This window comes from Nerophis lumbriciformis, linkage group LG02, assembly GCF_033978685.3.
Source record: "Nerophis lumbriciformis linkage group LG02, RoL_Nlum_v2.1, whole genome shotgun sequence".
Classification (NCBI taxonomy): domain Eukaryota; kingdom Metazoa; phylum Chordata; class Actinopteri; order Syngnathiformes; family Syngnathidae; genus Nerophis; species Nerophis lumbriciformis.
In genome coordinates this window covers 65,986,655-66,003,658 of record NC_084549.2, presented here as the reverse complement: position 1 = coordinate 66,003,658, position 17,004 = coordinate 65,986,655, and the positions used below count along the sequence as shown (strand labels likewise).

At 37.8% G+C, this 17,004-nt stretch overlaps 1 protein-coding gene across 2 annotated transcripts in view; it reads right to left on the bottom strand.

Annotated features, from left to right (window-relative positions):
* Window positions 1-16,509, bottom strand: part of mcm8 (minichromosome maintenance 8 homologous recombination repair factor) — a 35,951-nt gene extending 19,442 nt beyond the window's left edge. Inside the window, exons 1-9 of one of the 2 annotated variants that reach the window (XM_061973231.2) lie at window positions 16,422-16,509; window positions 13,484-13,735; window positions 9,363-9,428; window positions 9,201-9,283; window positions 8,986-9,135; window positions 5,873-5,970; window positions 5,604-5,802; window positions 4,837-4,922; window positions 1,086-1,231 (exon numbers count right to left, since the gene is read on the bottom strand). In XM_061973231.2, the coding sequence (XP_061829215.1) occupies window positions 1,086-1,231; window positions 4,837-4,922; window positions 5,604-5,802; window positions 5,873-5,970; window positions 8,986-9,135; window positions 9,201-9,283; window positions 9,363-9,428; window positions 13,484-13,733 (1,078 nt within the window). In that variant the 5' untranslated portion in view covers window positions 13,734-13,735; window positions 16,422-16,509. The other variant, XM_061973294.2, reaches the window with a different exon arrangement.
* Window positions 16,510-17,004: the final 495 nt, after the last annotated feature.

Below are 17,004 nucleotides of genomic sequence, written 5' to 3'. Positions count from 1 at the left end.
CAAAGTGGAAAAGTGTTCTGTGGCCTGACGAGTCCACATTTCAAAGTGTTTTTGGAAACTGTGGACGTTGTGTCTTCCGGACTAAAGACGAAAAGAACCATCCGGACTGTTCTAGGCTCAAAGTTGAAAAGCCAGCATCTGTGATGGTATTGGGGTGTATTAGTGCCCAAGACATGGGTAACTTACACATCTGTGAAGGCACCATTAATGCTGAAAGGTACAAACAGGTTTTGGAGCAACATATGTTGACATCCAAGCATCATGGACGCCCCTGCTTATTTTAACAAGACAATGCCAAGCCACGTGTTACAACAGTGTGGCTTCGTAGTAAAAGAGTGCGGGTACTAGACTGGCCTGCCTGTAGTCCAGACCTGTCTCCCATTGAAAATGTGTGGCGCATTATGAAGCCTAAAATAGCACAACGGAGACCCCCGGACTGTTGAACAACTTAAGCTGTGCATCAAGCAAGAATGGGAAAGAATTCCACCTGAAAAGCTTCAAAAATGTGTCTCCTCAGTTCCCAAACGTTTACTGAGTGTTGTTAAAAGGAAAGGCCATGTAACAGTGGTAAAAATGCCCCTGTGACAACTTTTTTGCAATGTGTTGCTGCCATTAAATTCTAAGGTAATGATTATTTGCAAAAAAAATGAAGTTTCTCAGTTGGAACATTAAATATCTTGTCTTTGCAGTCTATTCAATTGAATAAAAGTTGAAAAAGATTTGCAAATCATTGTATTTAGTTTTTATTTACGTGCCAACTTCACTGGTTTTGGGTTTTATACTAAAAAAGAAAACTGGTTTTGTTGAATAAAATTCTACCCTGACATTTAATAAAGTCAAATACAAATAAGACAGCAGATATAGATCATCTACATCAACTATATGATTTGACTGAGTGGCCGGACAGGACAGATACAAAAATAAATGTATATTTAAAATAAAAAAATAAAAAATGATTTGATTATTTTTAATCGATTAAGAATAAGAATTGCGATTAATTGGAAAATGGATTTTTGTTGACACCCATAATAACCGACAAGGGGCTAATAAACACACTGACACGTTAAAAAAGTGTATCAACTTGCCATCGTTTGCGACTCTCACGATCCCCGTCACAGTCACCGTGTCTCCAGGGACGCAGCAGTCACACAAGTCTGAGGTCAGGTGACACTCCACAGTGCGCGGGATTCGTCCAGTCTCCCTCTGCTCGCCGCACATCAGCTCCTGCACCCTGACACCGACATTTTCAACACGTTACTCAGCACATTTCATTTCAGTGTATTATTCCTTTCAATCATCCATCCATTTTCTACGGCTTGTCCGTCTCAGGGTCGCCGGGGGTGCTGGAGCCTATCTCAGCTGCATTCAAGTCAAATCAAATCAAATCAAAAGTATATATATAATGTAGTAACAGACACCTTCATAACAATATGTAATATGTACAATATACACACTGCAAGTATATATATAATGTATTAATAGTTCATAACTATGTAATACGTACATTATACACACTGCAAGTATATATATATATACATATATATATACATATATATATATATACATATATATATATATATATATATATATATATATAAAATGTAGTAAAGACACCTTCATAACAATATGTAATACGTACAATATACACACTGCAAGTATATATATAATGTAGTAACAGACACTTTCATAACAATATATAATATGTTTTATATACACACTGCAAGTATATATATAATGTAGTAACAGACACCTTCATAACAATATGTAATATGTACAATATACACACTAAGTATATATATAATGTAGTAACAGACACCTTCATAACTATATGTAATATATGCAATATACACACTGCAAGTATATATATAATGTAGTAACAGACACCTTCATAACAATATGTAATATGTACAATATACACACTGCAAGTATATACATAATGTAGTAACGGACACCTTCATAACAATATGTAATATGTACAATATACACACTGCAAGTATATATATATATATATAATGTAGTAACAGACACCTTCATAACAATATGTAATATGTACAATATACACACTGCAAGTATACATATATATATATATATATATATATATATATAATGTAGTAACAGACACCTTCATAACAATATGTAATATGTACAATATACACACTGCAAGTATACATATATATATATATATATATATATATATATATATATATATATATATATATATATATATATAATGTAGTAACAGACACCTTCATAACAATATGTAATATGTACAATATACATACCGCAAGTATATATATAATGTAGTAACATACACCTTCATAACAATATGTAATATGTACAATATACACACTGTAATTATATATATAATGTAGTAACAGACACCTTCATAACTATATGTAATATATACAATATACACACTGCAAGTATATATATAATGTAGTAACAGACACCTTCATAACAATATGTAATATGTACAATATACACACTGCAAGTATATATATAATGTAGTAACGGACACCTTCATAACAATATGTAATATGTACAATATACACACTGCAAGTATATATATATATATATATATATATATATATATATATATATATATATATATATATATATATATATATATATAATGTAGTAACAGACACCTTCATAACAATATGTAATATGTACAATATACACACTGCAAGTATATATATAATGTAGTAATAGTTCATAACAATATGTAATATGTACAATATACACACTGCAAGTATATATATAATGTAGTAACAGACACCTTCATAACAATATGTAATATGTACAATATACACACTGCAAGTATATATATAATGTAGTAATAGTTCATAACAATATGTAATATGTACAATATACACATTGCAAGTATATATATAATGTAGTAACAGACACCTTCATAACAATATGTAATATGTACAATATACACACTGCAAGTATATATACAGTGTAGTAAAAGACACCCTCATACCAATATGTAATATATTCAATATTTACTGTATTTTGATCATTTCGCACATGTATTTCTGTTTCCATAGCAACACTCTCTCGACTTCTAGCAACATCAATCAATCAATCAATCAATCTTTATTTATATAGCCCTAAATCACAAGTGTCTCAAAGGGCTGCACAAGCCACAACGACATCCTCGGTACAAAGCCCACATATATACACAGATGTGTGTTCCTACTTCCGGAAACAAAAGTGTCTTCTAATCATGGCAGATTGAGTAACAAACAAGGAAGACGACTATTTATGGACAAATGAGGATTCACAACCTTATCTTTTTGAAGCTGAATATACTGAGGATGAACTACTGCTTCTAGAAGTGAGCACCAAAGAAGAGTGAGACGTTGGAGCAGACGGAAGCCGAGAGAGTGAGGTGAAAGTGTGGTATTTGAAGCCATGCTGTTTCGACATAAATGGAGTGCTTAACTAAATAAACGGGGAACAACGACCCCGGCCAGCTGGACGAAACAGACAACTGTCCATCGAGTGAGTCACACTTTGTACTGATCATGATACATGCAGCAGTCATGCGTGTTAGTACAACTACGGTACATACGCTGTCTGGTTAGCTGTGTACAAACAAAACATGAAATAATACTTTACAGATACTGAAATATGATTGTACATGTTTTTTACTAAGTACAAATTGGTGTACTATCCCATTACAAAATCAAACGTGTTTCGTGTTGACGTAGTTAGTTTTTACGGCTAATACCGTAGCACGTCGATGTGTTACTACGCTAGAAATGGAGTTCCTCAGTGTTTGCTCTTACAATAACAATGTTGCTACAGCTGGGTTATTATACAGGTTACAGAACGTAAATGAAGTATTGTTGACGGTTTTTGAATACATTTTTAAAGTGATTTAGAGGTAGAATTGATTGCTAACATTAGCTGCATTGCTAGCCACCAAGAACGAGACAATTTTTACATGTTAGAATGCAAAAAAAAACCCCTTTGTCTTCTTGTCTATCATAAAGATTGCAGTTCCCCTTTAATAAATAAATCAATGATCCATACAACAAAAACAATGCACTCTTATGTATAAAATGTTTGACTTTATACAGCACATCCTTTATTTCATATTCCTTTACTTTGACATTGTCAATATGTGATTTCCATGTCAAGTTTTTGTCGATCAAAACACCTAAAAAAATTATTTTGTCTGGCGAGTCTGTTGACAATCAAAGACATGCACCTGGGGATAGGTTGATTGGCAACACTAAATGGTCCCTAGTGTGTGAATGTTGTCTGTCTATCTGTGTTGGCCCTGTGATGAGGTGGCGACTTGTCCAGGGTGTACCCCGCCTTCCGCCCGATTGTAGCTGAAATAGGCTCCAGTGCCCCCCGCGACCCCAAAAAAGGGACAAACAGTAGAAAATGGATGGAGTCTGTTGACTGAAGATGCAAGAGCAGCATCTGTTGTATGGGGCGGTATAGCTCGGTTGGTAGAGCGGGCGTGCCAGCAACTTGAGGGTTGCAGGTTCGATCCCCGCTTCCGCCATCCTAGTCACTGCCGTTGTGTCCTTGGGCAAGACACTTTACCCACCTGCTCCCAGTGCCACCCACACTGGTTTAATTGTAACTTAGATATTGGGTTTCACAATGTAAAGCGCTTTGAGTCACTTGAGAAAAAGCGCTATATAAATGTAATTCACTTCACTTCACTGTTGTCACTGTTGTCACGGCAACTCATGAGCCTGGCTGATGCTGCATGTGAGTCACAGTTGTGCCAGTGGGGTGAGGGCGACACCCAGTGGTCAGATTATGTAGCACACTGGTCCAAACAAGTGTGTGTGCGTGTGTGCTTACTTGATGAGTTGCCAGTCCACAGTTTGTGTGAGAGAAGAGCTGCGCATGGCAGAGAATGAACGACTGCGGCAGTCTGGCTGGCTACACTGTAACACACACGCACACACACACACACACACACACACACACACACACACACACACACACACACTGGTTATCATTTGGAATGGGGACCAAGTTTTTGATCATCACTTATGGGCACCACCCTTTCTACAGGTTGTGGAAGCATAAAAAAAATGGTGTAAAATGGCCACTGCCCAATTAGTTCATACACGTCTTTAAATCTCTGGATTGATGAAGTCATGTGCTGATCATTCTTACTGGGGACCCTGGGGAAAAAGAGTTAATATGGTTCATGGGGGACCAAATTTAAATAATTTTGCATAATTCACACACATTTGTACGTGACTACTGAGGACCATTTAAAAAAAAGCAGCGAGTGCAGTACCAGCTACAGCCCAATGAGGGGGCTGCTGTGCAAATGTCTCACACTCAAACTAACCAGTAAACATGTTTTATAGGCCAAAGCTTAAAAATCACTTGGGCATCTTCAGAATGGATCTGACTATCATTTAAAAAGGTTTCCCTTTAGGGGACCTGTTTTTTTGTCAGAGGTCGCCTAGAGGTGACTGTGTAAACAGAGCGATGTCCCCATTAAGTAAGCATTGCCAGAACACACACACACACACACACACACACACACACACACACACACACACACACACACATTGCAAAACCACAAACAAGGGATGATGCTGACTCGGTACCTTGGTAGGTGTCGCGTACTTGCCACGTTGTAGCGGCAGCGAGCAGGTGGCGGAGCACGTGGTGCACCTGAAGGCCAGCCGGGTGCACAGAGGTCTGATGTTGCTCACTCGGACAGCCGTGCCCCTCACGCACACCAGCTGCCCGTACACGCTGGCCCGCAAGGTGCGCAGCGGGGTCAGCGGCTCGTAGTTGTGCAGCCTGCGGAGAGAGGCGGCCTGGCGCTGTTAGGTTTGCTTGGCGGTGACAGTGAGCCGATGTGGCATTGCACCTCGCGCTGATGTGAGGAATGTTGATGATGGGCGTGGCCGCCGGAAGCTCCTCCCCTTGCAGCTCGGCAGCCTGATTCTCCAAGTCCACAGTCAAGACCTGGTGGGTTCAAAAGGACTTTTGGCCCTCGCTCACAAACACATGACAAGGATCCTGGACAGTAGATCCTTCCTCATACATTTCTTATGTGGCTCATGTTGTGCCGCATGTTCTTTTTGTCTCATTCCCCGGGCTCTGGGGAGATAGCTCTAATTACCATATTTTCCGGACCATAGGGCGCACCGGATTATAAGGCGCACTGCCGATAAATGGTCTATTTTTTTTATCTTTTTTTCATATATTAGGCGTGCCGGATTATAGGGCGCATTAAAGGAGTCAAAACACTTCCTTGTGGTCTACGTCAGTGTTTTTCAACCACTGTGCCGCGGAACACTAGTGTGCCGTGAGATACAGTCTGATGTGCCGTTGGAGATTATCTAATTTCACCTATTTGGGTTAAAAATATTTTTTGCAAACCAGTAATTATAGTCTGCAAATGATGTGTTGTTGTTGAGTGTCGGTGCTGTCTAGAGCTCGGCAGAGTAACCGTGTAATACTCTTCCATGGCAGCTGGTAGCTAATTGCTTTGTAGATGTTGAAAACAGCGGGAGGCAGCGTGCAGGTAAAAAAAAGGTGTCTAAGGCTTAAACCAAAAATAAACAAAAGGTGAGTGCCCCTAAGAAAAGGCATTGAAGCTTAGGGAAGGCTATGCAGAACAAAACTAGCACTGAACTGGCTACAAAGTAAACAAAAACAGAATGCTGGACGACAGCAAAGACTTACTGTGGAGCAAAGACAATTTACATCAAAACATGACATGACAATCAACAATGTCCCCACCAAGAAGGATTAAAAACAACTGAAATATTCTTGTAAACAAAGTAGATGCGGGAAATATCGCTCAAAGGAAGACATGAAACTGCTACAGGAAAATACCAAAAAAAGAGAAAAAGCCACCAAAATAGGAGCGCCAGACAAGAACTAAAACACTACACAGGAAAACAGCAAAAAAACTCACAATAAGTCAGGGCGTGATGTGACAGGTGGTGACAGTACACCTACTTTGAGACAAGAGCTATAGTGATGCATGCTTGGTTATGCTTTAAAGTCATATCCAACAATTGCGACAACGACTTTTTACTGTCAACTGAGTTTCGTTTTTTAATGATTTCTGCTGGTGGTGTGCCTCTGGATTTTTTAAACGCAAAAAATGTGCCTTGGCTCAAAAAAGGTTGAAAAACACTGGTCTACATAACATGTAATGGTGGTTCTTTGGTCAAATGTTGCATAGATTATGTTTTACAGATCATCTTCAAGCCGCTTTCTGACAGTCGCTTCCGGATGCGCCGTTTTGTGGGCGGTCTTATTTACGTGGCTCACCTTCCACAGCGTCTTCTCCCCGTCATCTTTGTTGTAGCGGTGTAGCGTGCAAGGACGGGAGTGGAAGAAGTGTCAAAAGATGGAGCTAACTTTTTTTAATTACTTTACTTAAATCAATAACGGAGCAGCGTCTCCTCATTCGGAAACAACACCGGAAATGTGTCCCGTGAAAAACCGTCTGACTGGAACTCTAATAACTAAAGTTCCTTGGGTGAATAATGTAAACTCACTACACCGGTATGTTTTAGCGCTTTCACGGCGAGTTTACTGACAGATATAATTAAGAACTTTACACTACTTTATATTGGAAATGGCAACAGTGGAGGATGAATGTCCCATAACAAGAAGATAAAGGAAAAAGAAGAAGCTTACAAGAAGAAGAAGAAGCTACAAAGGCGGACGCGCGCAATTTTTCAGGACTTCTACAGATCCCAAATGTATGTTATATCGAACGCAAAACATGTTTCCAAAATTCCCGGATTTCCAGTAATTTCCTATATATCAATTCATACTGTAACAGCCAGCTAATGTTAATGTTTTATGTTCGTGAGGTTTGGATTAGAGATGTCCGATAATATCGGACTGACGATATTATCGGCCGATAAATGCTTTAAAATGTAATATCGGAAATTATCGGTATCAAAATTATTGGTATGAAAATTATCGGTATCGGTTTCAAAAAATAAAATTTATGACTTTTTATAACGCCGCTGTGTACACGGTAGTAGGGAGAAGTACAGAGCGCCAATAAACCTTAAAGGCACTGCCTTTGCGTGCCGACCCAATCACATAATATCTACGGCTTTTCACACACGCATACTTGGTCAACAGCCATACAGGTCACACTGAGGGTGGCCGTATAAACAACTTTAACACTGTTACAAATATGCGCCACACTGTGAACCCACACGAAACAAGAATGACAAACACATTTCGGGAGAACATCCGCACCGTAACACAACATAAACACAACAGAACAAATACCCAGAACCCCTTGCAGAACTAACTCTTCCGGGATGCTACAATATACAACCCCCGCTACCCCCCACCTCAACCAACACCGCCCACCTCAACCTCTCTCACGGAGAGCATGTCCTAAATTCCAAGTTGCTGTTTTGAGGCATGTTAAAAAAAAATAATGCACTTTGTGACTTCAATAATAAATATGGCAGTGCCATGTTGGCATTTTTTTTTTCCCATAACTTGAGTTGATTTATTTTGGAAAACCTTGTTACAATGTTTCATGCATCCAGCGGGGCATCACAACAAAATTAGGCATAATAATGTGTTAATTCTACGACTGTATATATCGGTTGATATCGGTATCGGTTGATATCGGAATCGGCAATTTAGAGTTGGACAATATCGGAATATTGGCAAAAAAGCCATTATCGGACATCTCTAGTTTGGATTTGATGTCAGTTTTTCCCATGATTGCAAACACACCGTCCATTCTTGAAAAGTGATTGGTGGAAAATGAGGAAGTGTTTGCACGCGAGGTAAAACCTGTTGGAATTTTGTTATCATGAGATTGGTAATAAAAGTTAAAAATAGCGTCATACTTTGTTAGATTTTTTCCCCGGGGCTACAATATAATATATTACTTTAATTTGTTTTCAAGTAAAAAAAAAAAAAAAAAAAAAGCCTTTTTTTTTAAGGTGTGGCGGTAATAATAATACATGAAGGTGTGTGTACCTGGTGAATAGCCACTCCCAAACAGTTGAGGATCATCTCAGGTTGCTGCTTGATCTCCGTGGTCAGTGCGGGGAGAGCATCACGCACGACCTCGTTTGCGGTCAAATCCGCGTAGTCCACCAACAAGCTGCCCTGACGCTCGATCTCGTCCTGTTGACGGGAAGTCCTCTCTTCAGTCACTGACAACACGGAAAGGTGATTGGCCGCGCACAGACCTTGTTGTAGAGGTGAATTCTGGAGCTGAAGTACTTCTCAAAGACTTTGATCTTCTCCACGCTGGGCGAGCTCTTGATGAAAGCTGCCAAATGCCAAGGACAAGACCAGCATTATTGCTAAGTGAGCTATTGCTGTGCTTCTCCTTCATCATCATGAAATACCTTCCATGAAGTACAGCGGCCAACCTTTGTAAGGACACAGCACATCCAGAGTGACCTGATGGCGAACTGGGGAGGATGAAATTGTATTTTCTTTTATTACACACGGACATTTAGGCTACCAGCAGCCCCTGTCTAACACTGTAGTATCTGCTAGTCTAGGAAATAACATGTTTTGCATTCAGAAAGTCACAAGCATTCTCTTCAAAGATGGCTGCTCTGAATGTAAACAATAATATACGCTTCTATATTATCCATTATTAGCACGTCGGATTAGTTTTTGTCACACTAAATCAGCCATATACAGTGGATGGATGGACATTTGTATAAGGTAACGTTACTGTAGTGTGAGCTACATTTTTTCATGTGGTATATACGTTCTACATCGCTAGTAATAGTTTCTGTGTTTCCTCTTCATTCACCGTGTTTGAAGGTTGCAGAGAGAGTGCATATTTTCCCATAAGTTGTTTACAGTGCATCCATAAAACGCTTCATTTTTTCTACATTTTGTTATGTTACAGCCTTATTACAAAACTGAATAAAATATTTTATGTCCTCAAAACTCGTACAATACCATACCTGCCAACTTTTGAAATCAGAAAAACCTAGTAGCCAGGGTCCAGGGGCCGCAGGCCCCGGTAGGTCCAGGACAAAGTCCTGGTGGGGGGTTCAGGCCCGACGCAAAAATGATTATTAGCATTCAGACAGGTTAAAATGTTGCTAAAACCATCACTTTTCTATCAGTCACAGTGACTTTTCAAAACAAAAATATTACAGCAAAAATCATATGGGTTGATTGACAATGTTTATTCTGTAAGCTAACTTCAATAGTTTGAAATTATTTTGACAGTTAATGCCAGTTATCCTGTCAACCTTTCACAAGACTTCAATTTGTTAATTGAAAGTATAAACAGTATAAACACTTTTTACAGTAAACAAATGGTAAAACAGTACTAAACAATTCCATAAAAAAAAAAATTGGTGTCATTATTAACTTCCTGTCCAAGCTTGTATAATCTACTGCCTTGTTCAATTGTAAAAAATATTCTGTGCCTAAAATTCACATTTCTATCACAATTATCATACTGTAAACATGGTAAGCTAACTTCATTAAAATTAATAGTCCTGTCAATAGCATGGAATTACAATTCAAATGTAGTTTTTTTGTAAGCCTTTCAAAAGAATTCAAAATATGAAAAATTAATGCAAATTAATTTAAGCCATCAGACACTTGAAAAGTGGCACATCACATCTCTAATGTAATCATTTTAACTTTTCAACAGAAATAGCACTGCAAAAATATTAAGGACATACTTCTGTATTTTGGTAGTTATTCTGTCAACATTTAACAAGATTTCTTCAACTAGTATAAACACTTTTTATGTTTTGTGAGTTTTTTTATGCTACGAACTGTACTTACCGGCGATGTAAACCGAAGGAGACATTTCCGTAATGAAAGCTGCAACACCCTTTTTAGATCCCATCATCACTGCAGCATTATCGGCAGCAAAGCAAACCAAATTCTGCCAAGGAATTTCGTTTGAGTCTATTTCTTCCGCGAGTATTTTGTAAATGTTTTCGCCTGTGGAAGCCGTATTGCATTCCCTCAAAGACAGAAGTACTGACAATACTTTTCCAATGTCGTCATCGAAATATCGAACACAAGGTGCAATTCGCGTAGTTTTCACCCTTTTTGGAACGGATTTTTATTCCCGGATAGGCTTTTGAATATTCTTCACGGAATGACTGCAGTTTTCTTTTCGGTTTAAGACTCGTTTGCGATTTTTCTCCGGCTGATTCCATGATCGTTCGCTCGTTTGGAAACAATGGCAACTGCATGGTGCCTCGTGCTTGGCAGCGGTGCTATAAATAGCCTCGCCCATGGCATTCGGAATGGCTCGATAGGAAGTTACGGGAAGCAGTGTCGATTGTCATTGTTGTTACGCGATTTCGTGAATAAAACTTTAAAAAAAATTTTTTTTTTAATGAATGAAAAACCGTATTTTTTATCACTGCAACCGTAACCCGGAATAGGTTGATGAAAACCGTACTAATTACGGGAAAACCGGAGTAGTTGGCAGGTATGCAATACCACAAAATGACAATATGAAACTCTCTAAAAAAAATTCTATAAATTTGCAAAATAAAAAAGAACATTTTGTAATTGTCGTTATGGGGAATTTTGAGGACAAAAAAGGTTTTATTCTATTTTGGAATGTGGCTGTAACATAACAAAATGTGGAAAAAGTGAAGCGATGTTAATACTCTCTGGAGGCACAAAAATTTATGTTTTTTTTTTTTTTGCTAATTTATTAAAACGAAAAAACAAAAAAAATCACATGTGATTTTTTTTTACAATATGCAAAATACAAAAAAACATGTATTGTCATTATGGGGTATTGTGTGTAGAATTTTGAGGACAATTTTTTTTTTTTTATTCCATTTTGGAATAAGGCTGTTACATAACAAAATGTGGAAAAAGTGAAGCGCTGTCAATACTTTCTGGATGCACAAAAATAAATGGTTTTTTTTTTTGCAAATTTATTAAAAAGAAAACATTTAAAAATCACGTGATTTTTGTAAATTGTTTTGTTTTTAAATAATTTGCCAAAAACTAAAATGCATATATTTTTTTTTTCACATTATCATCATGGTGTATTGTGTGTAGAATTTTGAGGACAAAAATGAATGAATTCAATTTTAGAATAAAGCTGTACCAAAAACATGTGGAAAAAGTAAAGCGCTGGTAATTCATTTCCAGATACACAAAAATGTTTTTTTTTGCAAATTTATCAAATATAGATAAAATAAAAAAAAATCACATGTGATTTTAGTTTTTTCTGCTTAATAAATTTGCAAAAAATATAAAAAAAATCACATGTGATTTTCTTAGTTTTTTATTTTTAATAAATTTGCAAAATCTAACAAATATAAACTTTTTACATTATCATCATGGTGTATTATGTGTAGAATTTTGAGGACAAAAATTAATGTATTCAATTTTGGAATAAAGCTGTACCAAAAACATTTGGAAAAAGTGAAGCGCTGGTAATTAATTTCCAGATGCACAACATTTTTTTTTTGCAAATTTATCAAATATAAAGAAAATAAAAAAATCCCACGTGATTTTAGTTTTTTCTGTTTAATAAATTTGCAAAAAAAAAAAAAAAAAATCACATGTGATTTTATTATTTATAATAAATTTGCAAAATTAAAACAATTAAAACTTTTTACATTGTCATTATGGGGTAATGTGTGTAAAATTTTGAGATAAGGCAAGCCCAACAACATCTTCCGTGGATGTGACCATCTTGATTTCCGATTTTGTAACCGGAACACTCATACAGGAATTCTGCTGTTACGTCATTCCCAGCTCCAAAACGGAACACACCATAAGTGTGGGTGTGGAGGTGTGTCCCCTTCACAACACACCTCATACGCCCCTGCTTTCCCATAGAGTAAGACGTCTCAGACATGATCTGTGATTAAGGATGTAACGATAAACGGTATTCATCATAGCTGTGATAAAACTCTTGACCGTTAATATTACCTTTCAAAATTAAAATGATGAAAAAAACGTTGAAAACTGCACTTTGATAAACACGCAAAAACTCTCGTTTGTTTAAATGCTAACATGAAAACAAGAGGCATTAACATCTTTCCCCATTATGTAACAACATACCCCAATGTAAACGTATATAAACACATTTCTGTGTGAGGAACTAAGATATTTCATTGTGTACATCAAACCTACGAGCTGTAATATCTTGGAGTGATCAAAATATACTCAGAGGAATATGACACTAAGGTTCAAGGACCGCTGAACAGAATAGGAAGCCAGAACACTCTTATCAGTGAAGACACACAAAACCTGCAAACCTAGTTATTTAGAAAAATAAAAGATTGAATCAACAATACCGCCATAACAATGATAATTGTGATCTTTTTGCTCACAATAACACTAATATAAAAACTTCATATGGTTACCTGTGATGGGCTTTAGCCACTTTGTTGCTATATTTAGCGAGTAGAGGCACATATTAAAAAGGGAAGGAGAGGTATATTTGGCGTCATGCATTTATTCGGTGAACATGAAAGTGTCACGATCCTTTAATGGGACTCACCTCTCTGGGTGCCGATGCTCGGATGTCCTAACCCTCTGTCCCCACCTCCACCTGCTCCTCTCCATGAACCAGCACCGCCACCTCCTCTCCATCCTCTGCCACCTCGCCATCCGCCATTGCCGCCACCTCGCCATCCGCCATTGCCGCCTCCTCTCCATCCGCCGTTGCCGCCTCCTCTCCATCCTCCGCCACCCCGCGATCCGCCATTGCCGCCCCTCCACGAGCCTCTTCTGGAGTCGACTCCACTCATTTCTTTGGAAAGGAAAGAATGGGTTGAATAAAAAAATCGAAAACAATACATATTCCTTTCTCCATCTAAATCAGACCCTAAAAGTATTTTTACATTGATGGTACCATTTGTCCCCATCAAATGGTCAGTGCGAGTAATTAGGATTAATAACCTTTTACTGTGCGCAGAATTTACTTGTATAACCCAATGCAGACAACCTTTCCTAGTCATGGTGCAAAAAATAAAATAAAAAATCTAACACAAAATGTCAACAAACACGGTCACACATAACACAACCTGCTTACTGAACTTTGTGGATATTATAAAAATAAATTATAAACTACACCTATTTAAATCCATTACAAAGCATTATGGGAAAATGCAAAACACTCTGCACACTTATCCATGTTTGGCGCATTTTAGCTGCTCGATTTTTCTGATTTATTACAAAACTTTAAGGAGGTCGTCACGGCAGTAAACAAGGTAGGAGTCAAACTTTCACATAATGTTAATATTCAACGGCAAAACCCAAAACCAGTGAAGTTGGCACGTTGTGTGAATGGTAAATAAAAACAGAATACAATGATTTGTAAATCCTTTTCAACTTATATTCAATTGAATAGACTGCAAAGACAAAATATTTAACATTCGAACTGGTAAACGTTGTCATTTTTTGCAAATATCAGCTCATTTGGAATTTGATGCTTGCAACATGTTTCAAAAAAGCTGGCACAAGTGGCAAAAAAGACTGAGAAAGTTGAGTAATGCTCATCAAACACTTATTTGGAACATCCCACAGGTGAAAAGGCTAATTGGGAACAGGTGGGTGCCATGATTGGGTATAAAAAGAGCTTCCGTGAAATGCTCAGTTATTCACAAACAAGGATGGGGCGAGGGTCACCACTTTGTGAACAAATGCGTGAGCAAATTGTCCAACAGTTTAAGAACAACATTTCTCAACCAGCTATTGCAAGGAATTTAAGAATTTCACCATCTACAGTCAGTAATATCATCAAAAGGTTCCGAGAATCTGGAGAAATCACTACACGTAAGCGGCATTGCCCGTGATCTGCGATCCTCAGGCTGTACTGCATCAAAAAGCGACATCAATGTGTAAAAGGATATCACCACATGGGCTCAGGAACACTTCCGAAAGCCACTGTCAGTAACTACAGTTTGTCGTTACATCTGTAAGTGCAAGTTAAAACTCTACTATGCAAAGCGAAAGCCATTTATCAACAACACCCAGAAACGCCGCCGGCTTCGCTGGGCCCGAGCTCATCTAAGATAGACTGATGCAAAGTGGAAAAGTGTTCTGTGGTCTGACGAGTCCACATTTCAAATTGTTTTTGGAAACTGTGGACGTCGTGGCCTTTGGAACAAAGAGGAAAAGAACCATCCGGATTGTTCTAGGCGCAAAGTTGAAAAGCCAGCATCTGTGATGGTATGGGGGTGTATTAGTGCCCAAGGCATGGGTAACTTACACATCTGTGAAGGCACCATTAATGCTGAAAGGTACATACAGGTTTTGGAGCAACATATGTTGCCATCCAAGCAACGTTATCATGGACGCCCCTGCTTATTTCAGCAAGACAATGCCAAGCCACGTGTTACAACAGCGTGGTTCATAGTAAAAGAGTGCGGGTACTAGACTGGCCTGCCTGTAGTCCAGACCTGTCTCCCATTGAAAATGTGTGGCGCATTATGAAGCCTAAAATACCACAACGGAGACCCCCGGACTGTTGAACAACTTAAGCTGTACATCAAGCAAGAATGGGAAAGAATTCCACCTGAAAAACTTTTAAAAAATGGTCTCCTCAGTTCCCAAACGTTTCCTGAGTGTTGTTAAAAGGAAAGGCCATGTAACACAGTGGTAAAAATGCCCCTGTGCCAACTTTTTTGCAATGTGCTGCTGCCATTAAATTCTAAGTTCATGATTATTTGCAAAAATAAATTAAGTTTCTTAGGTCCAACATTAAAGTATCTTGTCTTTGAAGTTGAAAAGGATTTGCAAATCATTGTATTCTGTTTTTATTTACCATTTACACAAGGTGCCAACTTCACTGGTTTTGGGTTTTGTATATGCATTGTATTAATATACTACATTTAGATGCAGTCGGAGAGGGACAAGCGGTAGAAAATGGCTTTGGACACCCCTGTTCTAAAGCGTACACACACCAGGTATGCTAGTATAATTTTGTACTCACATTTTTATTATGTCCTAATTGTATTGCCGTTTTACTCATACTTTATATATATATCCAATAATGCATTTTATTCTTATTTATTATTTTTCTTCTATACTGACGAACTGCTCCACATTGTTTAGGTGGGAAAGGAGTGACGTCACTGCCAAAACACGGAAATATGGCAACGCCTTATGGAATATTTACCATCGAAACACAACAAAAAATACATTTATAGCCAATGTTTCAGAGTAATTCCCACACATTGAGGAATATGTGTGAAAATTAATCGACCCTAAACTACTAATGTTTGTTTCCTTGATAAAATTATCCAGGAAAAAAATGGAAATATTTAAAAACTGTAACTAAACTTGATGAATATTATCTAACTAACGAAAATACTTACATTTATCCAAATAGAAGTTATTATGTAGTGCTTTTGTCAGCGACCTTTAAAAATGTGCATTGACGATGTTAAAAGGGAGAAAGTCAATGTGAAAAGAGCATTTTTATGACTATTTACCTTCAGTTTGCTGTTCAACGTTCCCTCCTCTGACGAAGACACGTCTTCTTCGTCGGCATGTTCCGTTGACAGTTCGGATGCTCGAGTGTTACACTGACATCCAGAGGGCACACGCGGTACTGCAGCTATTTGGTGGGGCCCGAGTTTAATTGAATTAATCTGTTTTTTGATCTGAATGCACGACAACGTTAGAACAAAATGTACACAAAAATATATTCTCGTTAAGAAGAAAAAAAATAATTCATTAAAATAATCATCCTCACATTAGATTAAATGATGAATGAAAAGGAGAAGGAAGTATAAACGTATAACATCTGCTCCCTGTCGCACAACTGCAGCATTTGTTGTTCAACGTCACAACACACAACAAAAACAATTTTTCTCCAAATCGTTTTTTTTTTTTTTTACTTTCTATCCGTCGATTATACATTTTTATTATTTGTTATGGTGCGTTTTTCTTTGTTTTATGCCCTTTTTGTCAAACCCCCCCCCCCCCCCCCCCCCCAAAAAAAACAGTTATAGCAAACGCTTAAAATGAGCAAAATTTCCCCCCCAAAATATTTCAAAGTGTAATATTTGCTGT